This window comes from Lutjanus erythropterus, chromosome 9 (assembly GCF_056507025.1).
Source record: "Lutjanus erythropterus isolate fLutEry1 chromosome 9, fLutEry1.hap2, whole genome shotgun sequence".
Classification (NCBI taxonomy): Eukaryota; Metazoa; Chordata; class Actinopteri; order Lutjaniformes; family Lutjanidae; genus Lutjanus; species Lutjanus erythropterus.
Window position 1 is genome coordinate 33,528,633 of NC_139325.1, and position 21,510 is coordinate 33,550,142.

General features: G+C 39.5%; 2 protein-coding genes across 3 annotated transcripts; both read left to right on the plus strand.

Moving 5' to 3' along the window:
- Positions 1-1,907: 1,907 nt before the first annotated feature.
- Positions 1,908-9,300, plus strand: m6pr (mannose-6-phosphate receptor (cation dependent)). Its single transcript, XM_084727216.1, has 7 exons — positions 1,908-2,450; positions 3,509-3,681; positions 3,865-4,040; positions 4,204-4,313; positions 5,300-5,430; positions 6,738-6,864; positions 6,959-9,300. The coding sequence occupies exons 1-7, from the start codon at positions 2,445-2,447 to the stop codon at positions 7,079-7,081; spliced, it is 846 nt and encodes a 281-aa protein (XP_084583342.1). The 5' UTR covers positions 1,908-2,444; the 3' UTR covers positions 7,082-9,300.
- A 2,593-nt stretch (positions 9,301-11,893) lies between these two features.
- phc1 (polyhomeotic homolog 1) lies at positions 11,894-20,626 on the plus strand. Of its 2 annotated transcripts, none has more exons than XM_084727217.1 (14): positions 11,894-12,041; positions 13,218-13,342; positions 13,473-13,583; positions 13,984-14,049; positions 14,155-14,298; positions 14,549-14,812; positions 15,353-16,105; positions 17,062-17,197; positions 17,319-17,497; positions 17,625-17,688; positions 17,795-17,882; positions 18,102-18,273; positions 18,522-18,765; positions 19,640-20,626. In XM_084727217.1, exons 2-14 carry the CDS (start codon positions 13,223-13,225, stop codon positions 19,789-19,791), a joined length of 2,493 nt encoding a protein of 830 aa, XP_084583343.1. In that variant the 5' UTR covers positions 11,894-12,041; positions 13,218-13,222; the 3' UTR covers positions 19,792-20,626. The 2 variants fall into 2 exon arrangements, with proteins under 2 accessions (XP_084583343.1, XP_084583344.1); XM_084727218.1 differs by having other exon boundaries at positions 15,353-16,033.
- Positions 20,627-21,510: the final 884 nt, after the last annotated feature.

Sequence of the window (21,510 nt, forward strand, 5' to 3'; positions counted from 1 at the left end):
CTGATATTATCATGTAATTTCACTGATAAAATACACTCAGCAGCCGCCATTAGCAAGTAATTTGATACACAAAAATAGATCTAGTTCAACATAACACAACAGCCCTGAAATAAATCTGACCCCCATGAAGACTAGAGCTATTCATTTTATAAAAAGTCTTTTAGAGAGGTGTAAAATTCATAGTCACTTTGGAGGCTTTTAAGCTATTTAAAGAGGATTACAAAATTAAGTCTTATGGTCAGAGATAAAGGAGATCAGATGATTACATGACATTATCACCAACAATCCTATAAAATAATTACCGACATTATCAATTAAATCATCCCAATTCAGACACCAATACATTAAGTCACATTACACTTCAAGTTTACTATAAGCCTAATAATTTCAACTTTCTTTTTATTTATTTATTTATTGTGTGTGTCACTGTTAAATTGTATTGCATTAAACTGAACATACTGAATATACTGACTGATATATTATTATGATTAGGACAGAAAAATATTAGAAGAACCTCTCAGTATAATGCAATAAAAAAGAACAAGAAGACCAACTACGGCCTCCAAAATGACCAAAAAGCTGAATCAACACCCTTCTAAAGAAAACAAACATTACAAGCTTCAGGATTTGTTGCAAGGCTGCTGCATTAGACTGCATTAATGTTAGTTTGGTCAACCTAGGGCTGGGCAACATAGTAATATTATCAATCAATTTTGTGACATGAGACCAGATAGATTTTGGACAAATTTATATCACGATGTGGCATAAGTGTCTTTTCCTGGTTTTAAATGCTGTATTACAGTAAAATGATGTAATTTTCTGATTTTACCAGACTGTGCGTTGCTGTTCTATTATTTCATTTTACCCACCGCATCATTATATCCACATTACTGATGATTATTTATAAAAGAAATCTCATTGTATAAATACTTGGTGAAAGCACCAATATTCATCCCTACTGTATTGTAACACTATTGATAAATATCTATATTGAGGTATTTGGTGAAAAAAAAATTGTATATTGTGGTATTATAATATTGTGGTATTTCATATTATTGTCACTCAGCCTTAATAAGATGTATATACAAATAATCATAATATTTTCCTCATTGTTTGACAATTTATGACCAAACAACTAATTGATTAATCAAGAAAAAAAAAACATTAATTGTAGTCCTAATATTAACATAGTTAGCAAGCTAATGCTTTGCTAAGGCTAACATTATCTTAACTAAGTAACTTAATGAGGCTGTAAACTCACTGTTATAACTTATTTAGGACTTGAAACCCAAAGGTGAAGACTTTGGACTTGCCTGTCCTGACTTGGGACTTGACTTGGGACTCACAAAATGAAATGACTTGGTCCCACCTCAGACAATTAGCAGGCTAAATGTTAGCATGCTAACACACTACAGTAAGGTGGTGAAGTAGCGAGGTAACGTAGGCTAATAGATTTTTACTAAGTTTTTACTAAAGTTTTTATTAAAGACTAAAAGATTATAAATGAAAGATAAAATAAAATTCTATGGTATTTTGTGCTAATCCAACAGGTACATAATTTCTCAGGATAACTGAAACTTTTGACCTGCCGGTGGCGCTGGGGCTAAAGGTCAGGGGTCACAAAAGTCAGTAGTATTCTTTAAATTACTGCACTTACTTGACCGGAAAAATCTGGTTGAATTTGGAGATGCATCTTAACTGATGTATAAAGAGTTGCTGTTTGTATAACGCTGACAGGGGAACAAAATCGTGGTCATGCCATATTTGATTATTTTTCTATCCTTTCCAACTGAACGATGAAGTCTCTGATCACGTGATGAAGGTATGAGGGAACTCAGCTGCCGCTCATTGGTCGCGCTTCATTTGGACGGTCACATGCGTGCGTGTGTTTAGTTTCACTTCCGCACTCCGCTGCTGTTTGGCGTTTGCGTCTAGAAGGGAACCCCCGAGCCGCGAAAGATCTCGCGAGAGTGATATTTGTGAGCGATGTTCCCCAATCTTAACCAAGTGTTTTCTGTCTTTGAACATACCCCAATCTTACCCACAGCGTTATCGCAATCTATAAAAAAATGAGTTTGTACAGCGCGCACAATAAATAAACGTATACAAATCTCGCGAGAGTTTCGTAAATCAGGGGTTCCTGTCTAGCACGACCCTGTTTATCAGTAGCCTGTTAGCGTCTGGAATGATACTTCACACATTTTGAGGAAAAGCGCGTTTATCAGCCAAGACGGACAAGCGTGCAGCTAACAACATTAATTTTAAACTCCTGACTGCATGCAGATTCACTTAATTTTATCTGCAACCACAGAACAACAGCTTTATTGTTGAACAAGTGAACCAGGAAGCGACGTTAGCGTGAGGAAGCTCATCAACTGTCAATTTGTCTGTAAAACTGTAAATAACAAAGAAGATTTTCACACTAATCTTCAGAGGAAGAAGCCATGAAGGTAGGTGCACGATGCAGCCAAAAGTTTGACTCTGTTAAGCCTTTCAGATTGGGGGTTTCAACTGACTGAGTTTCCTTATGAAAACTTATTGCCTCATGCGCGGATGAACAGACATCTTGCATGAACATACTGTATATTTAACGAAGGTTTAAATATTCAAACTACACGATTAGCTGATATGGATCGTATTCTTTTTTTCTGTCCTTGGGCATGGTGGCCTACACTTAACATATATTTTCCAAGAAATGGGCCGGTCCTTTTCTCCTAGTTGTATTTTTTATTGAGGAAGTTGCTTACAGTGAATAGGAGATATGCAATTTATCATACCTCTTAGTTTTGAATTATCTTACATGAGGGTGAGACATATGGATTAAACCCTCTTTCTTAGTCTAACTAATAAGTGATGATTAAGTATAGGGATGCATGATTTTTTTTTTTTTTCAGATGGACGATACCCATAAAATAACTGATCATTTCTAATAATTACAACCTTTTCTCTTCAGGGATCTCTTCTGTATCATTGAATAAACTTATGACTGAAAACTACACAACATATTTTAGGGATATTTCACAATAACAGTATAAGCTGTGTTCGTGTTATCTTAGCATGCTTCATGCTCTTATGTGAGATTTTATTGTTACATCATAGTTAAATAATAAATTTTAAACTTTGAATGAATGAAATGGTTAGATATACAGCGGGTTTACTTTGTTTTTGTTTGTTTTTTTTTAAAAATGCTGTACAAACAAAAAAGCAAAACAACTTTGGCTTTTGCCTGGCTTTTATAAATATACACTTCCTGTTTTTGGCCTATAATTTATTGGCCCCAATATTTATTGTGTATCCCGACTGATAAAGTGTATTATCTGGAAAATAAGTGAGTAAAAACCTGATAAATCAAGGAATTTATCACGCTGAAATCTAATATTACCATAAAGTTTCAAAAATATTGGTTTTGAGTTCATTTGTTTCTTTAATTCTCAGACATTATTACTTGCAAGAAAATATCATTTTGAAAGGTAGAGTTAATAATTTATTTACTTATTTATTTTGGCAGGTGATCAACAGTCAAGGTGAACACTCCTTCCTGGTGTGGACCGTGGCTGTTCAGCTGGTCCTCTGTGGGAGTGGGGTGTACGCCGCTGACAGCGCCAAGAGCTGCAAACTGCTGTCTAAGTCTGACTCAGAGGGGAAAGTCCTCAAACGACTAGAGCCACTCACCCAGAAGAAGTAAGAAGCGTGTACCTGCTCATTCAGTGCCATCGATATGATGTCATGTTATTTTTGGATCACCTGTCATCAGAAAATCAGCCTCAGTTGACCACGCAGGCCAGCCATGACAGGCATTCTGTCACCACATCCGTCTCACATATCGTTAATTATCTCCTGTCCTTTTTGTTCCCATGTTGACAGCTTTACAGTACAGACCACGAGTGGAGGCGACAGTTACACATATGTGTTCCAGTTGTGTGGTGATGCAGGGGGGATCTCGGGAGCCGGGGTTATTCAGAAGAACGACAAGAACGTGGAAGAGAAACCAACAGTGATTGGCAGTAATTCGGTTAATTCAACACAGGCCATAGGAGGAAGTAGGTGTCCTGCTTTGTTTTGAATTTTTGCGGCACGTGTGCAAATGATAACTATCTCTGCACTGTTTTGAGACAAACTGTTCATTCTTGAATTACGTCTAAACAAGGGGTAGCATTTCATATATGATCAGTCAACATCGAGTGTATTTACACTTTACTGCAGGTGACTGGGTGATGTTGATCTACACAAACGGTGACACTTATGACACGCACTGCAACAAGGAAAAGAGGAAAGCCATAATGATGATCTCTTGCAGCAGGAAAATTGACGCGGTAAGGTCACCAGATTTGAGAAAAGAAATATTAATTTATCAAGTGTTAAAACGAAAAATGGCACTGTGGTTTTAAAAAAAAAAAAAGTGAGGCATTTGTTGGTGAGGACATGCTGCTGCAGGAACCAGATTACAGAAGACATCTGGTCAAGAAAGGCGTCTTTAAGTATCCACAAACACTACACGCTGGTTTATAACACTATGACACAGGGCTTTCACCAGTTATCACAGAGATAATCCTAGCTAACACCCATCACTGCATCTTCTGCAGCTCATTAGGATGGTCGTCCATCGTTTTACGACGTTGGTACATTTTAGTCAATAAGATCATCTGGCAGATTTCCTACTGACATAAGCCAGATGTTTTCATTTTTGCAAAACAACTGTCATCTTAAATCACACAAATGGCAGCATATCACAGCTATATTGTACCGTCTGTTTCAGAACAGGCCCATATGTTGTCTGATATGCTGCGGTGTAAAGACTTTTTTTTTTTTTTTAACTTAATATAGATCGTTATTTTTCATTTTTATAGGCAGTGTTTTTATATGATGTATTTTCTGTGGTACTATTGTTGTTATTATGAGTTTCTTGCTCCTGTTACGTGTAACACTCTGCTATTCGACCCAGTTTGCCTAGGATTTTAATCCCAGTGTGATTTCCTAGTTAAAGGGATAATTCACCCAAAAATGAAAATTCAGTCACTATCTACTCACCCTCATGCCAACTGAAGGCTGGGTTCAGTTTTTGAGTCCACAAAAGTCTGCTGGAGTTTCACAGGAAAACAGCATTGCAGAATCTCCCAAATAGTTTTTAAAAGTAAAAAAAAAAACATGAAATGCCTCCAAACTGCTCATCTGGTATAATCCAAGTCTTCTATACGGACAGATATATAATCTTTTTAAACACATGGTACCTTAAAAGTATTTAAGTATCAATACTTTTGGCAAGCTTGTTCACCTTTGTATCTCTCCATCTCACTCCCAGGGTAACATGAAGTTGGTGTTGGAGGACAGGGAAAGGGACCAGGACTGTTTCTACCTGTTTGAGCTGGACTCCAGCGCAGTGTGCCCAGTTATTGAGTCCCAGCTCAGCACTGGCTCCATACTACTCATCATGTGCGTGAAGACAGTGTTCAGTAATGACACAAAACCCCTCAATGTTTAAAGGATAGTTCAGATAATTGGAAGTGGGGTTGTATGAGGTACTTATTGACAGTGTTTTACTTACAGTAGATGTTGGTCTGTGCGCCCCCAGTTTGGAGAAGCAGAGAGGAGCACCAGTGTGGAAGCTAAGCTGCTGTGGACAGCGTCAACAACATTTTGTATTATAGCCATTTTATAAAAGGTCCACCTAAAATAATTCATATCAGTGTAAGTATCCACAATTTTCAGAATATTTTCACCACTTTACCTTTCGGTCAGACAGCCTTTTCTGTTAGAAAACAGACATTATATGAGCCAAGTATTGACAGTAATTTTACCTCATGGAAAACAGGAGTTGTTGGTCTACCACTGCCCTAATCTGTTAGTTAGTTTGGGTTATTTTGTGACTTTGGTGAATCTGAACTATCCTTTTAAAACAGCAAAGTCACCAATAATGCAAATAAACTAACAGATCAAGCCAGTAGTAGACTGGAAACCCCCATGTTCTCATGAGGTTATTTATTTATTTACTAATTTAATTCTCAGGGACAGTGCACATTAATAAACACTACTGTAAATATGGCAGAATTGGCCAAAAGGCTAGTTTTCATCCGTGGTCCCTGGCCAGGTGTAAAGTCGGCAGCCTAAAATCAATATAAAAATTGAGAATTAAGAAACAATCAGATTATAGTCAAATATAGTAAAAGCAGAATACAGACAGTGTTAAAACAGACATGGCAGAGTAATAAAAGCAGAGCAAATCACAGTTCAAAAGACCACAAGTAAACAGCAAAACAACAACAAAAGCACAAGCAAGATCAACAGCAACACACATGCAGGCAAACACAGACATGAGAGGGGAAACAATAGCTGATTTCACCATTTATAAGGAGTTTGGTTGGTTTGTCAGTTTCCCATTTAAAAACTTGTCTGTTTGACAGCAAGATAAAGTGTTGAAAATATTCTAACTATAACATACATTTAAACTTTTTTTAGGTGGGCCTTTTTTACGTGGCTAAAACACCTTTTGTTGCTGACCCTGTCCACAGCAGTTCAGTACTTTGCTTCTGTGTTGATGCTCCTCTCTGCTCCTCCAAACTGGGAGCGTGCAAAACAGTATCTACTGTAGGTAATGCGGTGTGTGTGGATGAGTATGTAATACAACTTTAACATCGCAAATAATCCAAACTATCCCTTTAAAGCATAAAGTATTAGAGGTTATCATATGGATGGATAATATTCTACATAAATTGGTGATCATAAGTCCTCTCTTCTTACAGTGCGGTCTGTCTTCTGGCCGTTTACCTTATTGGAGGTTTCCTCTACCAGCGACTCATTGTTGGAGCCAAAGGGATGGAGCAGTTTCCAAATTATGCTTTTTGGGTGGAGGTTGGCAATCTGACAGCGGTAAGCCTGGAGCGGTTCAGAAGTAACGTCATGAGACATTCAGGCTCGTGTGACTTTTGGAAATTCATAAGAAACCTTACCCCCTCTCTCACAGGATGGGTGTGACTTCGTGTGCCGGTCGCGAAATCGTGAGGAAGCCCCCGCTTACAGAGGAGTGACGGCAGAACCTTTAGAAGAAGAGCCAGAGGAGAGAGACGACCACTTACTACCAATGTGACCTCAACATGTCAGAAACTGGACAGAAAGTTTCACTGTGTGACACAGTTTACTCTTTCACAGGTTAGATGATGTTTGCTGTTAGACACAAGTCTTGTTTTTTCTTGTGCTGGTTTAGGTTAGGGCCTGTTGACACTTTGTGTGTTTATTCCAGACTTGTGCCTAGAGCAACTACTGCGTGATCTGCTTGTCAGTAAAGAGGGCATGTTAACTCACAGGGCTGTCAGAGTTGTCTCCTCCTCCTGCCCCATTCATTTCATTCAGCTGTTTGATGTCAAACAAATGAGTGATTCATCTGAGGTTAAAAAATGACAATAAAAAGCAACTCTTCCATGGAAATCTGGCACAAAAAGGAGAAGTAAAGAAGGTGGAGGTCAACGTGGTTCAAAAGAAATAATATTGCTCACATTTTTCCGCTTAGCTAATGATTGATTTTTCTGTGAAGCCGGTGCAAGTTGCAGCAAGCCTTTTTTTCCCGGGGTCTTGGTTGTGCGCTGGCAGGTTACAAAACACACAAGTGCTTTTGCTTGTGTCATTTGGCTTTATTCAATTTATGTTTTGTTTTTGAAAGTTGGACGTAATACGAGAATGTAAATGTTTAATTTTACGTACTGTGACTGCGCTTACAGCCTTGCTGCACAAGTAGAAATCACTGCAAAAACCATTGCTTGACTGATTTTGATTTTTAGTTGGGCATTTTCCCTCTCTTCCACATTATAGGGAAAAGCTTCTACATCAATGCTGACATCTTCCTGAACTGTTTAGTATTGCCGGCTTCCTGAGTGAAATCTGAGCTTGACAGTAACTAACCATCACAGGTCAACAACGCTATTAAACTGATGTGCTAATCTTACAAATTCTGTCTAAAGCAAAGCATCTAACTAAAATAAATAAATAAATAAATAAAAAACAGTACACCCCAAATCAAAAAACATATTTTCTGCCTTCTGCCTGTCTGCCTACTCTCAAATATAACAGAACTGGGTGACATTCAGCTCCTGGTGCTCAAAACACCAAAAAATGTCAGTGAAAAACTCAACAGTGACATCTCTACCCAGAAATCGTGACTCGGTTACTCGAGATAATCCACGCACCTCGTTGTGCGCAGATTCATGCAGGAACTACTTTCTTTCGAGCAGTATGTGGAGTGCCATTTAGTCCTATTATATTCAAGAGAAGGCAGACACGGTATCTCCAAAACTCAGCAACTCGCACCAAACAATCTAGACTGATAAATAGCACTACAGGTAAGAGGAAAAATCTGTATTTTTGATTTGGGGATGAACTGTCCCCTTAATTACATGTCAAATCACTAATTGTCTCTCATAAATGCTACTTTACAGTGGTGAGAAATCAGAAGAGATTTATATATGAATCCTGCTATTTATAATTTCTAATAAGTACAATGTATACTGTATATAGTATATGTACTTGTATTTTCATAGAATAAGTGAACATTCACAGCAAAAGACCAATGTTCATAATTGCTAAACTATTTGATAATCTACATTATAGTGGGTAAACTCTGATCTGTTAGAGTCAAACTGACCCAAACACCAGATGCACTGCTTAGCAAGAGTAGATTGTACTTGTCTTTGACCAAATATTCAGGCCGCTGCATGCCTGATGCTTTGCTTCTTTTGGAAACTAGAGTGGTAATTAAAGCACTTAATTTTCTATACACTGTCTATCAATATATTATGGTTGTAAAGGATATCAGTACTGAGATTTGTAACATTTTTAGAAATTTCAAACTGTCGGATGTGAAGGATTAAAGCGGGATTTTTGACCTTGATGGAAAAATTGTGTTTGGACGTTTAAGTTTGTGAATCAAGTTACTATATTATCGTCAGTGTGAGCACTTAAGTTTGTTTTTGGTTTTTTTCTGTCACTTCTTTTTTTGTGTGTGTGTTTGTTACAGCTGACATTTGTTTGCTTAGTTTGGTAAATCAAATCCTGGAGCACCATCTGGTGGAAATGGTTACACCCGTGGTTGTAGAGAAAAGAACAACCACTAGATTAAAACAATAGCCTGTTTGGTTCAAGGATGATTTCAAGCCACAGACTTTTTTGTTTGTTTTCTGTTTCCATCAAAAATAAAATATGAAAGAAGTTTATGTATGCCCATTGTAGTGGTGACCTCTGTACACACCCAAGTGCACTCACCTTTGGAGATTTAATGGATGTAAAAATGTTTTAATAAAAACATTTCATGCACAACACATTTTTATTTATTTATTTTTAAAGTAACAACTTCGTGGCAAATTCTTATTTGTTGTATTTTGTCCCGAAAATCAACCCTTGATTGTAGGTATTGGTTAAAAATAATAGCCAAACCATCACAACAGTCCTCAAAACAAGACAGTGAGTCACATTTCAGACTTTGATCATTTGTGATACACTGAAACTTTTTTTTTATTTGTAACTATAATGGAATACAGTTACTTTTTTGTACCCAGATTACGTAATTCTGTAACTTGCAGTCCGTTACTCACCAAGCCTGTTTAGAGCTGTTTGTCTTTGTAATGTTTGAATGCTGTCCTCGTGGTCACACCCGTCCTGAAAAAGATGTTTTAATTTCAATGAGACTTTTATCTGCTTATTTCAACGGGACAATGTAATTATATCCGATATTCATTTTCAACGCTATATTGTTTTTTTAGTCTTTTCGTTTATTTGTTATTTTCTGTGCAGCGAGCGACTGTAAAAAAACAAAAAAAAAAAACACTTGTCTGTCTTGTTTTCTATGTGAATCTGAAAATTGAAAAAACGTGCGCATGGAACGTCGTGTGACGTCGCAACAAAACGTTTAATCTGGAACGCAGCTGTGACGTGACAGGGCGGTTAAAAACAGGTAGTTTAGAGGTAATTTTAACCACAGCTAGTTTACCAGTGAGGAGGAACGCAGGGCAACAGATCGACTTTGTCTCAAGTGGACTTTAAACCAGTGGAATCAAACAGGAAACCATCAATTTCTTCATCTCTGTGACAAAAATGTCCATCCTCAACCCAGGTCTCGCTGCTGGTAGACTCGTTACCACAACCGCCAGAGGCCTCTTCAGGTGTGCCGGTGTGAGATCGACCCGACCGCCGATCCCAACACCTGTTTACTTTGGATCAGTGCTGGAAGACGGGTCTGCTGCGGCCCAGACAAAACACAGTCAGGTCAGAAACCAGAGTGATGAACTTCGGTCAGATACTAAAACACCACTCAACCGTCAGGATGCTCCAGCCAGCAGGCCATTTTCCAGGACACGCGGGGAAACTGCTGCTGGTGTCGCAGGTGCTGCTGTTACTGGAACGGTGCTTTCCTGTCCCGGGGGACAAACAGCTGCTTTTCCCAAGGCGCCAGCGACACTTTCAGGTGTTCTTTCCAAGCCCATCGCAGTCGTTACGCCTATTTGTCTCCCACCACAAGCACAAACTCCTGCTGTGTCTGCCTCTGTGACAAGATCATGAATCCTAGATCTGTGCTTTGGATAGCAAGATGGTCAAGAATTCAAGCAGGTACCTCTCTGTTATGAATAAAAATGGCACATCTTTCTGCAGTATGAGCAAATGGTCCAGTTTTTTTTTCACAAATTTCTGTTGCTTCTCTGGCAACATCAAGAATCCCAGCTACATTCCCCACAGCAGCATCCACCATCACATCTTTTCTTTGGAAAGCAAGCTGGTCAACATTTCAAGTGGGTACCTCTTTGTTACTATCCAAAACTGCACAATTTTTTGTGCAGTACAAGCAAGCTATTTCTTCCAAGATACCATTGCAAGTTTTTGATGCAGATGTTTCTGAATCACAGGTACTTCTACTGCAGCAGTATCCATCATTATATCTTTACTCAAAGCAAGATGGTCAAGATATCAAGCTTTTACCTCTTAGATACCAAAAGCTGCAGAAATTCTTCCTGCAGCACAAACAAAGGTTAAAGGTCATTGCTTCTAAAAGACATGATTTAGACATTTCTTTACTCCTGTACTTAGATATAGCATCTCTTAGTACTTGTCCTTTATTGTAGAAAGGAGATTCATCCTTTTCTCAGATTTTGGTAGATCAATCATGTAAATGCACAGCAGCAGAGTGGCTTTGGCGGTTTGCACTGAAGCCTCACATGTGTAGAGTTTGCATGTTCTCCCTGTGTCAGCGTGGGGTTTCCTCCAGGTGCTCTGGTTCTTTCCCACAGATATCTAAAACATTAATTCAAATATAAAAAAAAAAACACTTTTTCAATGCTTGAAGTTTAAGATTTCTAATTTAACAAATGGCTCCATCAGACAAAACTGTGTCGAATGAGGTCCAGTGACTGCCATTAATAAATGAATTAAATATCCATTTTTAATTGGTTAGATTCTTAATGGCAATTAATTGATTAATGATTAATTATTAAGACCATTACTCTGAATGTGTGCTGCTGCAGCATTTTGTTTTGTTTTTCGTTTTCATCATTCATATGTGACCAGATCACCTGATTGAAAATGCAGGTGAAAGGTGTGGATATTAATTCAAATTGTACTCAGTACTCCGTATGATTTTAAAAGTATCTAAGTAGATTACACCTTGTAATGAGTTCTTAATTATGAGTTAAGGTACAGACTTGAAAATGTACTTATAAAGGTACAAGTACCCCAAAAACTGATTAATTACAGTAATTTGAGTATTTGTAATTAGTTACTTCCACCCCTGGATAGAAGCCTGATATTGTTTATTTATTACTGAGGATCACATCATATTTTATCTACACACACACAGATACAGTGGGGGGCTGCATCGCCCTGTAACGTTGGTTTTCCAGCCGCCAACTTCAACAAAGAAGAAGAAGAAGAAAAAGGACCGCTTGTGAGGGGCGGGGTTTTGTTGGAGGCAAAAACCCTGAAAGGGGCTCTCGGTGTTTGTAGGTAAAACCAAGATCGCAACAAAACTTGACTGCTTTTAACTGTGAAAGGGACAGAAGTGCCAATCAGAGGTAAACACACAAGCACGCCGAAATAACACTTCTTCTTGCACGGGTGATAACCAGCTAGTTGCCAGCTTTCTGCCTGCAGTCAGCAGCTAGTTAGCATAGCTACTTAGTTAGCCTGTGTATGTTGAACTAACGCTGCACCTTTTCTAGTAATGTTAGCGCCAAACTAACCTTTTTTACACTCTTATTTACTATTTCTGCACTCGTCCTTTTTTCTATCCCGGTTACTAACATCAGTGCGTTTTATTTACGATAGGTCAGAGTTTTGTTTACAGATAGGTTAGCTAACTAGCGGTTGGTCCATTGTAGTTAGCCACAGCTGCTAGCTTCTTTCTAACTTAGTGTTTTCCTTCATGGTGTCCTTTCTGTCGCAGTCATTATTCATGTTGACAGCTGGTCTGCTAATGAAAATACCACAATGTTTCTTGCTCGCCGTGATTATTAGTGTGATAGTGTTAACATCCGCCAAGCTCGTGTGGAGGTTAGTTAGAGCTGCTGTATGTACAGGGGTGTAGCAAGCTGTGATTTATGGGCCCTGAGAAAGAAAAACACTCTGTAGGTCTGGTAAAAAACAATCCGTGTTTTGAGGGTGTTCTCCTCAGATCAGGTTGAATACAAATAATGTATTTGTTGTGATTTGTAATCTACTTCAGCTAGTAACTGATGATTCGAGTTTTCATATCTACACATATTTAAGTTGTTTTATTCCTTTTTATTGCCTGTTCATTAGATCTTCATGCAGTTAAGTCTTGTAAGTAAAATACATATTTAGTGAGTATACCATTGGGATATAACAATAAATTGAGTATTGCAATAGAAATGTCTTAATGCCAAACTGGATTATGACAGTTTCTACCATGACATTACATGGTTAATTTTTTATAATACATTATTTTAGTTTTTAGAATGATTACTACCTACCTACCTTAGGTTATTGTGGCTACTTTAATTTTTTTAAAGAAGGAACTTTAACTTAAAGGAAAAACAAAGAAAATGCTGCACATATCAGATTCATTATTTAATGAAGGATATTTTTCAAGCATTAATTTTTCTTTGTTCTTTAATATCACTGCAAATTTATTGTATCATGGACTGTTTGTTGTGGTATCTTTGGTATTGCTACATCCCTAGTATACAACAATAGTGTTATGTCATAACTGGCCTGTTTGTTCTGGGCAGCAAATATGGATGCTGGAGGTGAAGACCAAAACACAGGCGCCACCAATGGAAATCCTCAGACTAGCGGGAACTCTCGTGCACCTCAGATAGCCCACATGTCTCTATATGAGAGACAGGCTGTACAGGTGAGTATAAAGTAGTGTGCAAAACAACTGTGCAGATGTAATTAACAGACTAAACAATATATAAATGCATAGACTTTTGGATGAGTCTTAAAACAATGTGTGTGTTTGTTTGTTTTTTTGTTTTGTTTAGGCTCTCCAAGCGCTGCAAAGACAGCCAAATGCAGCTCAGTACTTCCAGCAGCTCATGCTGCAGCAGCAGATCAGCAATGCCCAACTCCACAACCTGGCTGCTGTGCAACAGGTAACCACAGTTATGCCAGGAAAACAACAGTCAGTAACAACACAACTCAGTGCACAACAAAGGTGCAAAAATGGGGGTGTTTTGACTTCCTGTCTCACAATTTTTGAATCAGAAACATATTTGTTAAGTAAAATATAGGTGAATATTATTTTTCTTTATAATCAATGAATGTAATTTCCAAAACTATAGCCTGTGGCTTGAAAATAAAATACTTCATTTCGGCATGTCCCTCCTGCCCCTGAAAATAATGGGTTATGAAGCACCAATTAGAATTCAGTCGGACAAAAAAAATGACAACCAACCAATTGATCAACTAACCAGACGGTGTCAGACCTGCAGTACAAAGAAATGGTAAGCAGAAGCATTACATCACCAATCCATTTCATTTCTCTCTTTAAAGGCAACACTTGCAGCTAGTCGTCAGTCCAGTACCCCAAGTAACAGCATGTCCCAGGCGACCACCACCGTAAGTTTTTATATCAATTGTTGTTTGAGTTATGAATTACACAGATAGTTTTTGAAATGGTAAGGTAGGTTTTATTAAAAATATACAATTTTCTGTTCTTCTCAGGTCAACCTAAGCACCACATCTCCAGGAGGTACCATGACCAACCCCCGTCCCCACGGCCCGGCCACTTCTGCAACAACAACAGCTCTGAACCAGTCGGTGTTGCTGGGTGGGAACTCTGCAGGACAGGGACAGATGTATCTTAGAGTGAGTTAAAATGATTGTGTTGATTGTGTCCATTTTAGTATAATAATCAATTAAATGTACAGTAATAGCCATTATAACTATACACAAGATAAAACGTACATAAACTGAACTCCATCAATAGAGGAGAAGTTCTCAAGAGAACCAGCAATACTGTATCAGTTCTTGGAAGTGCATTTAAAAGTTTGCACTTAACATTCATTGAAATTTTTGCTGTTTACAAGGTTGATCATCTGTCTTGCTCCTTACATAGGTCAACCGCTCTCTCAGGGCTCCCCTTGCCTCTCAGCTCATCTTCATGCCTGGTGGTACAGCAACAGCCACTGTAGCAACAGTTGCTCAGACACAGCCACAGCAGCAGCAGCCACAGCAACAACAACAACAGCAGCAGCAACAACAACAACAACAACAACAGCAGCAGCAACAACAACAACAACAACAGCAGCAGCAGCAACAACAACAGCAGCAGCATGAAGTTGCTCCCACCACTGCCACTGCCCAGTCTGACAATGATCAGGTTTGAGAAACACTACCTACCTGTGATGTGAAGTCTGAGCTATCGTTCAGATTATTTAAAGTGGGGTTGTATGTAACCCTACTTCTGGATAGCCAGTGTTTTAACTACAGTAGATGAAGATCAGCATGCTAAATAAAATTGTGCTTTTTCTTTAAGGAGTCTGGCTGTTTGGGAGAAAGAGATTTCTGGCTTGCATAATGAAAGTTTCCAATTGGAAAATGCTCTGACAGCAAGTAAAAGCAGTGAAAATATTCATAATAAAGTGTACACATAAACTGATTTTTGGGAGGCTGACTTTTTTGTTTTGTTGCTGACCCTGTCCACAGCAGTACATTGCTTAGTTTCTGTGCTGGTACTCCTCTGGTTCTCCAAAGTGGGGGAATGCCAGTTTCCATCTACTGTAGTTAATATACTGACTATTCATAAGTACCACCTACAACCCCATTTAAATACTTTAAAGTCATACACTCATAGATATGTGATAGTTTTAAGAGATATTATTGTCATAGGACGATCAACTCCTTTTTTTGTATCTTCCAGGTGCAGAATCTGGCTCTACACTGCGCTTCCAGAGCAGTTGCTGTCAAGTCTGAGCTTCCAGAGAGGAAAGATGTGGCCAGCTTTCCTCTCGGTCAACAGCAGCAGCAGCAGGCTTTTGCTCAGACAGCCCAGCAGCAGCAAGTGCAACCACAACAGCAACAACAACAACTGGCCAAAACCAACTTCACCCAGCAGTCCACCGCCAGCACTATGACTGTAAAGACTGGAAACCAGGCCGCCATGACTGTTACTCCTGCTGCTTCTGTCCCTCCTTCCTCCACTTCCTCACCAGCACTCCCTCTCTCGCAACTTCTCCTGTCCTCCTCTGCTGCGCCCGTGATCCTGGTGCCCACCTCAAAGGTTCCTACCACCACCCAGGGCTATTCCATTGGCTCAGTGGCCCCGAAAGCTAATGTTAACACGCAGACTCTGGTGGTGCAGCCCTTACAACAGGCCAGCACGACTGCGGACAAAGGTCCTGTGCCAATCCAGCCCAAGACGGCTCAAGGACACCGCTTACCTGTGCAGCTGCCTCCTCGACACCCACCTCCCATTCTCCCAGCACCACCTAGCAACAGCCAGGCCACCGCTGCGGGGCACAACACTCCCCACATCCCTGTGCAGCTTGTAGGAGCCAGACAGGGCTTAGCAGGAAACGCACAGACTGTGGCTCTGGCACAGGTACGAAGCAGCACAGGCCCAGAAGGTACGGCTGGTATTAATGTGAATGCAGTCTCCAGCAACAGTGCCATGGTAAGATCAACCACTGACTGGATGTACTTAGTGACACTGGCCCACTTGTTTCTGAATTTAATAAGCACATTTGTATTAAGATGGAGAAAAGAAGTGATCATTTCCATAAAATAAATGTCAGTTCAGGGCAGGAATTTCACTGCCACTGTGCCCCCTCAAAAAAATGCTCTGCCCAGCCACAGTAGCATTGAGGCTCCACCTGCACTGTTCCAGCAGATTTTACAGTTTTCTCCTCTGCCGTTTTTAGACACCGGTGTCTTTTATTGAGATTCTAATTGAGCAACATCAAGTGAAAAGCTGTGTTGAGTTAGATTTTAACCCTGGTATGAACTACTGGAAAATAAGAGCAAGAAAAGGACTTGTGAAAACGGACAGAAGTGTTGATGTGGTATAATCTTTCCTTGATCGTGAAGCCTGATGTTACACTCCAATTCTGTGGTTTTCACTGCAGACTGGAGTCTCTGTTAACAGAGACAAACAGACAGATCCGTGCATTATACGCTCATCTCCTCTCCTCTTCTCTCTGTGAAGCCCATTACTGCCATTGTGATAGAAAAAAAGATGCTGTAAGTCGTCATAATGTGAAACTTTCTCATTATTATTCAGTGACTATTCTGAGAAAGTTTCTCATTATTTTACAAAAAGTTACTAAATCTATAGACTCTATATAGACTGACAGACTTCCAAGCTCCTATACCGAACATTAACAAATTAGGATAAAACTGAATATAAATCAAATCCATGGACTTCATTGTTTGTTTTAAATCATTGTTTTATTTGATGGCATTGCTGCTCTTGCATTTGGCCTTTGTGTCCTTTAAAAAAATAGCAACAACAAAGGTCTTAGCACTAAAATTGACTTTGATCCATGGATTTGACACTGACACTTCCTAAGAATAACAATCGGGTTTCAACAGCTTATGACAGTAACTCCTACTTTTTTCTCACATTATTAGATAAAGCCTGCCATTGGCTCTCTGAAGAGGAAATCTGACTGTGATGCACCAAATGAGATGGCAACAGAATCTTCAGACTCTGCAGTCATGAAAGATTCTGCTCCTCCCTTATCCCCTGCTCCTACAAAGGACTCAGGTTTGTCATTTTATTGTCTCTAAATCAAGCATACGTAAGTAGGAGTGATACTTAAAATGTGTTACTGTATGTCTGCAAACTCTGGCTGATTATTTTCACCGTTTCTGTCGATCCTCACTAGCTCCTCCTGTAGCAGCTGCCTTCCCCTCTCCTCCCACCCTGTCCCTGCCTCTGCCCTTGTCAAGAGTCGGGCTTGGGGACAAAGACAGAGCGCCTGTTCCCCAGGCAGTGGTCAAACCTCAGGTCCTCACCCACCTCATAGAGGGCTTTGTGATCCAGGAGGGAGCTGAGCCCTTCCCTGTAAGTGTGCCCTGCTTTAATAACACAGATTTCACATTAAATCACACCTTTAATTTGAAAATACATGCGCTGTACACTTCTCTGTGTCAGACAGTTCTAACTGTGAGGCTTTTATTTGATGTGACAGGTTGCTGGACTCCTCAAAGACAGAGACTTTGCTTTGGTTGGCCGCTCAGAGAATGGACCCACGTGTAAGTAGTGACACAACTTAGATTTTTTAATAATTATACCATGAATCTGTGTGCATGGACATTATTTCCTAAATAACAAAGTTTTTCCTTTACTTTTCCTCTTCAGTGTTAAAGTGTGAGTACTGTGGAAGCCTCGCTCCAGCCAGCCAGTTCAGAGGATCAAAGAGGTTCTGTTCAAATACTTGTGCAAAGAGGTATGACTTACTTCAGCTTCCACTGCAGCTTCCACTGTGCTTTACATCGAGGATAGGTAACCATATATAATGAGGGAACCAGTCAAAGACTATACCAGGAGGTGCTACTGAGTAGACCCGAATAACACATTAGTAAAAACTGAAGTATATGTGCACACGGATGAACAAAAAACCTGGGAAATGTCTTCCTGCCTAGTGACTGTGCCTCTGGATCCACAGGTATAATGTGAGCTGCAGCTCACACTTCAAGACGAGCAGAGGGAGAAGTGGTTCGGGCGTGGCACCTCCTCCAGCACCCACCGAGAGCGCTGCTAGGAGAAGAGGCCCCTCTCGCAGGAGCAGTTCTAGTAACACCTGTAATAAAATATCAAGCAGGCATCTACCTGTCAAGGTAAGATGTGTAGTGATATTTAATATTTTTCTAATTGTTAACAAATCACAAGAAAAAATCAAATCAAATTCATCCTTATAACAAGTATTTTGATAAGACCAGCTGACCTGCACACACCGCAGCTTTAAACAACTTAAACCTACTCTGTGGTGAAAGAAAACCTTTTTTTTTTTTTTTTAATTAAATAGCTGTGTAACTTACTCTGTAAAGTGGCTTTTGTGTCTGAATCTCCACTCTCTCATGTGCAGTGTCACTCTGAGTCCAGTCGCTCAGAGGACGTATCCAGCGACGGGGAAGAAGGAGAGGAGGAGGACGATTCTCCTTCACTGTCCCCGAGCTCTTCAAACTCCTGCTCAAGAACCGGGCACAGCGCTCCTCCATCTGAAAGCTCAGCTCCTGGTAGCCTCCCACTAGAGGGAGCTAACTTTCTATCAACAACTCCTGCTCAGTGGAGTGTGGAAGAAGTCTGCAGGTTTATCTCTTCACTGCAAGGTGGGTGTTTTCCCCTGTTCTCTTTTTATACAAATTGATAAGAGACTATGGAAGAAAATCTGCAGATTTAAGTTTTATATCTGAACCACACCTTTTATAAAGCATTTAAAATATGTGTATTGTTTTACTGATGAGAGGAAAAAGTGAGAGCCAGTTAATTTTGCCTAAATGCACTTATTTTGTGTCATTTATGAAGGAGGCTAAAAACTGTGTTTGTTTTCAATAACACCATCAGGATAATTTAAGTTGATGTGGAAATGGGAACTTTGATTTATGTACAAATTAACCATCTATATCTTTTTTTGATCAGACCTACTGTGAATTGGGACGTGATGGTTTGTAATTTTTCAAAAGTGGGTGCCGAGGAACAGAGTTTGTGAAACACAATATGACCCACATAATTTAACGAGACCATCTGTGAGATGATCGGCTATTTCTAGATAGCTATTCTTAATGGCTGCCACCAGGTCACAGGCAGGAACAGTGAGAAAAAAGTAGTAAATACAAATAAACTATATAGCCAAATAAACAATCAGTATCAGTCAGCTGCTGAATATTTTCATACAGTCAGTCAATGATGGGCAGGTTGTAAAATTTACATCATTGGGTGGCTCCTCTCATCCTTATAAATGTTAACAGTTCTGCTAAATCTAAATCACCCCAAGCATTGTTTTCTGCATCATATGTTCTTCTGTTCGTGCATATCGGTGAACAAACACGCCAATACCAATATATCTGTGATAGGCCCATATCAGGCTGATATATCGGTCGGGCTCTATGTAGCCATTTGTACTCAGATGCCAAATATGGTCTGAAAAATCTACCGTGAAGTTGTGCAGGAACCTTGAATGCCGTCTTCCCGTCTTGTGTCCAGGCTGTGAGGAGTTGGCCGCCCAGTTCCTGTCTCAGGAAATCGACGGGCAGGCTCTGCTGCTCCTGCGAGAGGACCATCTCATCTCCACCATGAACATCAAGCTGGGCCCTGCCCTCAAGATCTGTGCCTCCATCAACACCCTGCGTGAGTGATGCTGTCGCTGCTGCGGAGGGACGGCGGGATCGTTTTCTCATCGATGGCTTCTCACAGGAATCAATACCTGGGCCCGCTCCTCTTTTAATAAGATAAGACTGAGATCTACGGAGGACGGCGAGGAGAGTTTTTACAGAGCAATGGTGCACCATCAATCATGACGAGACACAGGGACGGACGGTTCGCTTTCTGGACATTGAATGTGCTACAACATGTATGTATACTGTTTATGTGTGAGTGGTGAGCATGGGCAGCAGGAAGTATCCATGTCAGTAGTGTTCGTCAGTTTTTTTTCTGTCGCTGTGAGTAGAGGCCTTTTCTATGTATACTTTTGTGAAACTGTGCAAATCTGCACGTCTGCAGTAATCGGTGCTAGGTCTTCTAGCTAGGACAGTGCGTTTAAAAAAAAAAAAAGAAACGTTGCCTTCTTGCTGTATTTCAAACGGTGCTTTAATGTTAGTGGTTACATGATTTGGAGTGATGTCAGCAACAGTCCACTTCTTTTAAATATTTCAGTCTTTTAGTAGTTATTTGTTATTTTACCATAGATGTTCAATCCAGGCTCCAATCACATCGAGTGAAGGACACTCAAACAAGCCTGGTTTGTTTCAATTAGCTCATTTTACCAGTTATTAAAAGTTTAGTTTTGTATCTTTTCCATTTTGTACTACAATCAAAATTATTTTTTCATGAATACGATATAGTTTTAGTAGCTTTAATCAACTTAACTACCTGAAAATAGGTATTCCTCATGGTTTGCTCCCTCAAGGGCTGAGTGGAAGTGCTCTGTGTACATGTATGCAGTACTACCAATAAACAATACCTGTTACTGGGCGTGTGAGTGTGTGCTCTTATGATGTCCACTTAAAAGTTGAAGAGATTGTTGCAGTGGCATTTTTATTCACATTTTAGTTTGTGTAAACATTCTGAGCTCATTTTTTTGCTCACAGATGTTCACATGAACTCAGCTTATAAAGAAAAAACAGTGAATGTAATAAAAGCATAACTGCATTTATATACCCTTCATTTCCTTAATCCTGCCGATATAAAATCATACAAAATAGTGATTATAACATATATTACATCTGTTAATATACAGTTGCTTTAGCTTGTAAACAAGATTTGTAAACCATCATATATTGACAGTATCAACTACAAGCTGTACATCGGTCAAGTTTACACATCTTGAAGTGTTCGACTACAGAAGATTTGGATTTAGGAGTTTTCTTGACGGACAAAGACAAACATGAATGAGGTCTTTCTTACATGAAAAGGAATGGTTCCCAACAGCGATGCACAATATTGGATTTTTGCAGAGATCAAATATTTTCTAACTCATTTTTGCTCATGCTGATGAGATTTTCTTTCGCATGATTGCAGCGAACATCAGGTCTCTCCTGTGATGGAATCATTATTATTATTATACATACTCTTATCATGACCACCCTCTGGCAGATGTAGACATAAAATACAATGCTTTTCAAAACGTACACATTCGCTGGTCAAAATAAGACGACCACTGCTGACAGGTTTGTTTTTTTTTGCTGGTACCTGTTTCTCTTTGTTCTTCACAAATTCATTATAATGGTCAGGATGGCGGCCCTTGAAGCTGGGGTAGGCAGTTGACATTTGGCATTATTGGGCAAAGGTTCCATAATAACCTCTATATAAAGTAACTGAAGTGGTCTGTGAGAAAACTAGAACTACTAGAATACTCC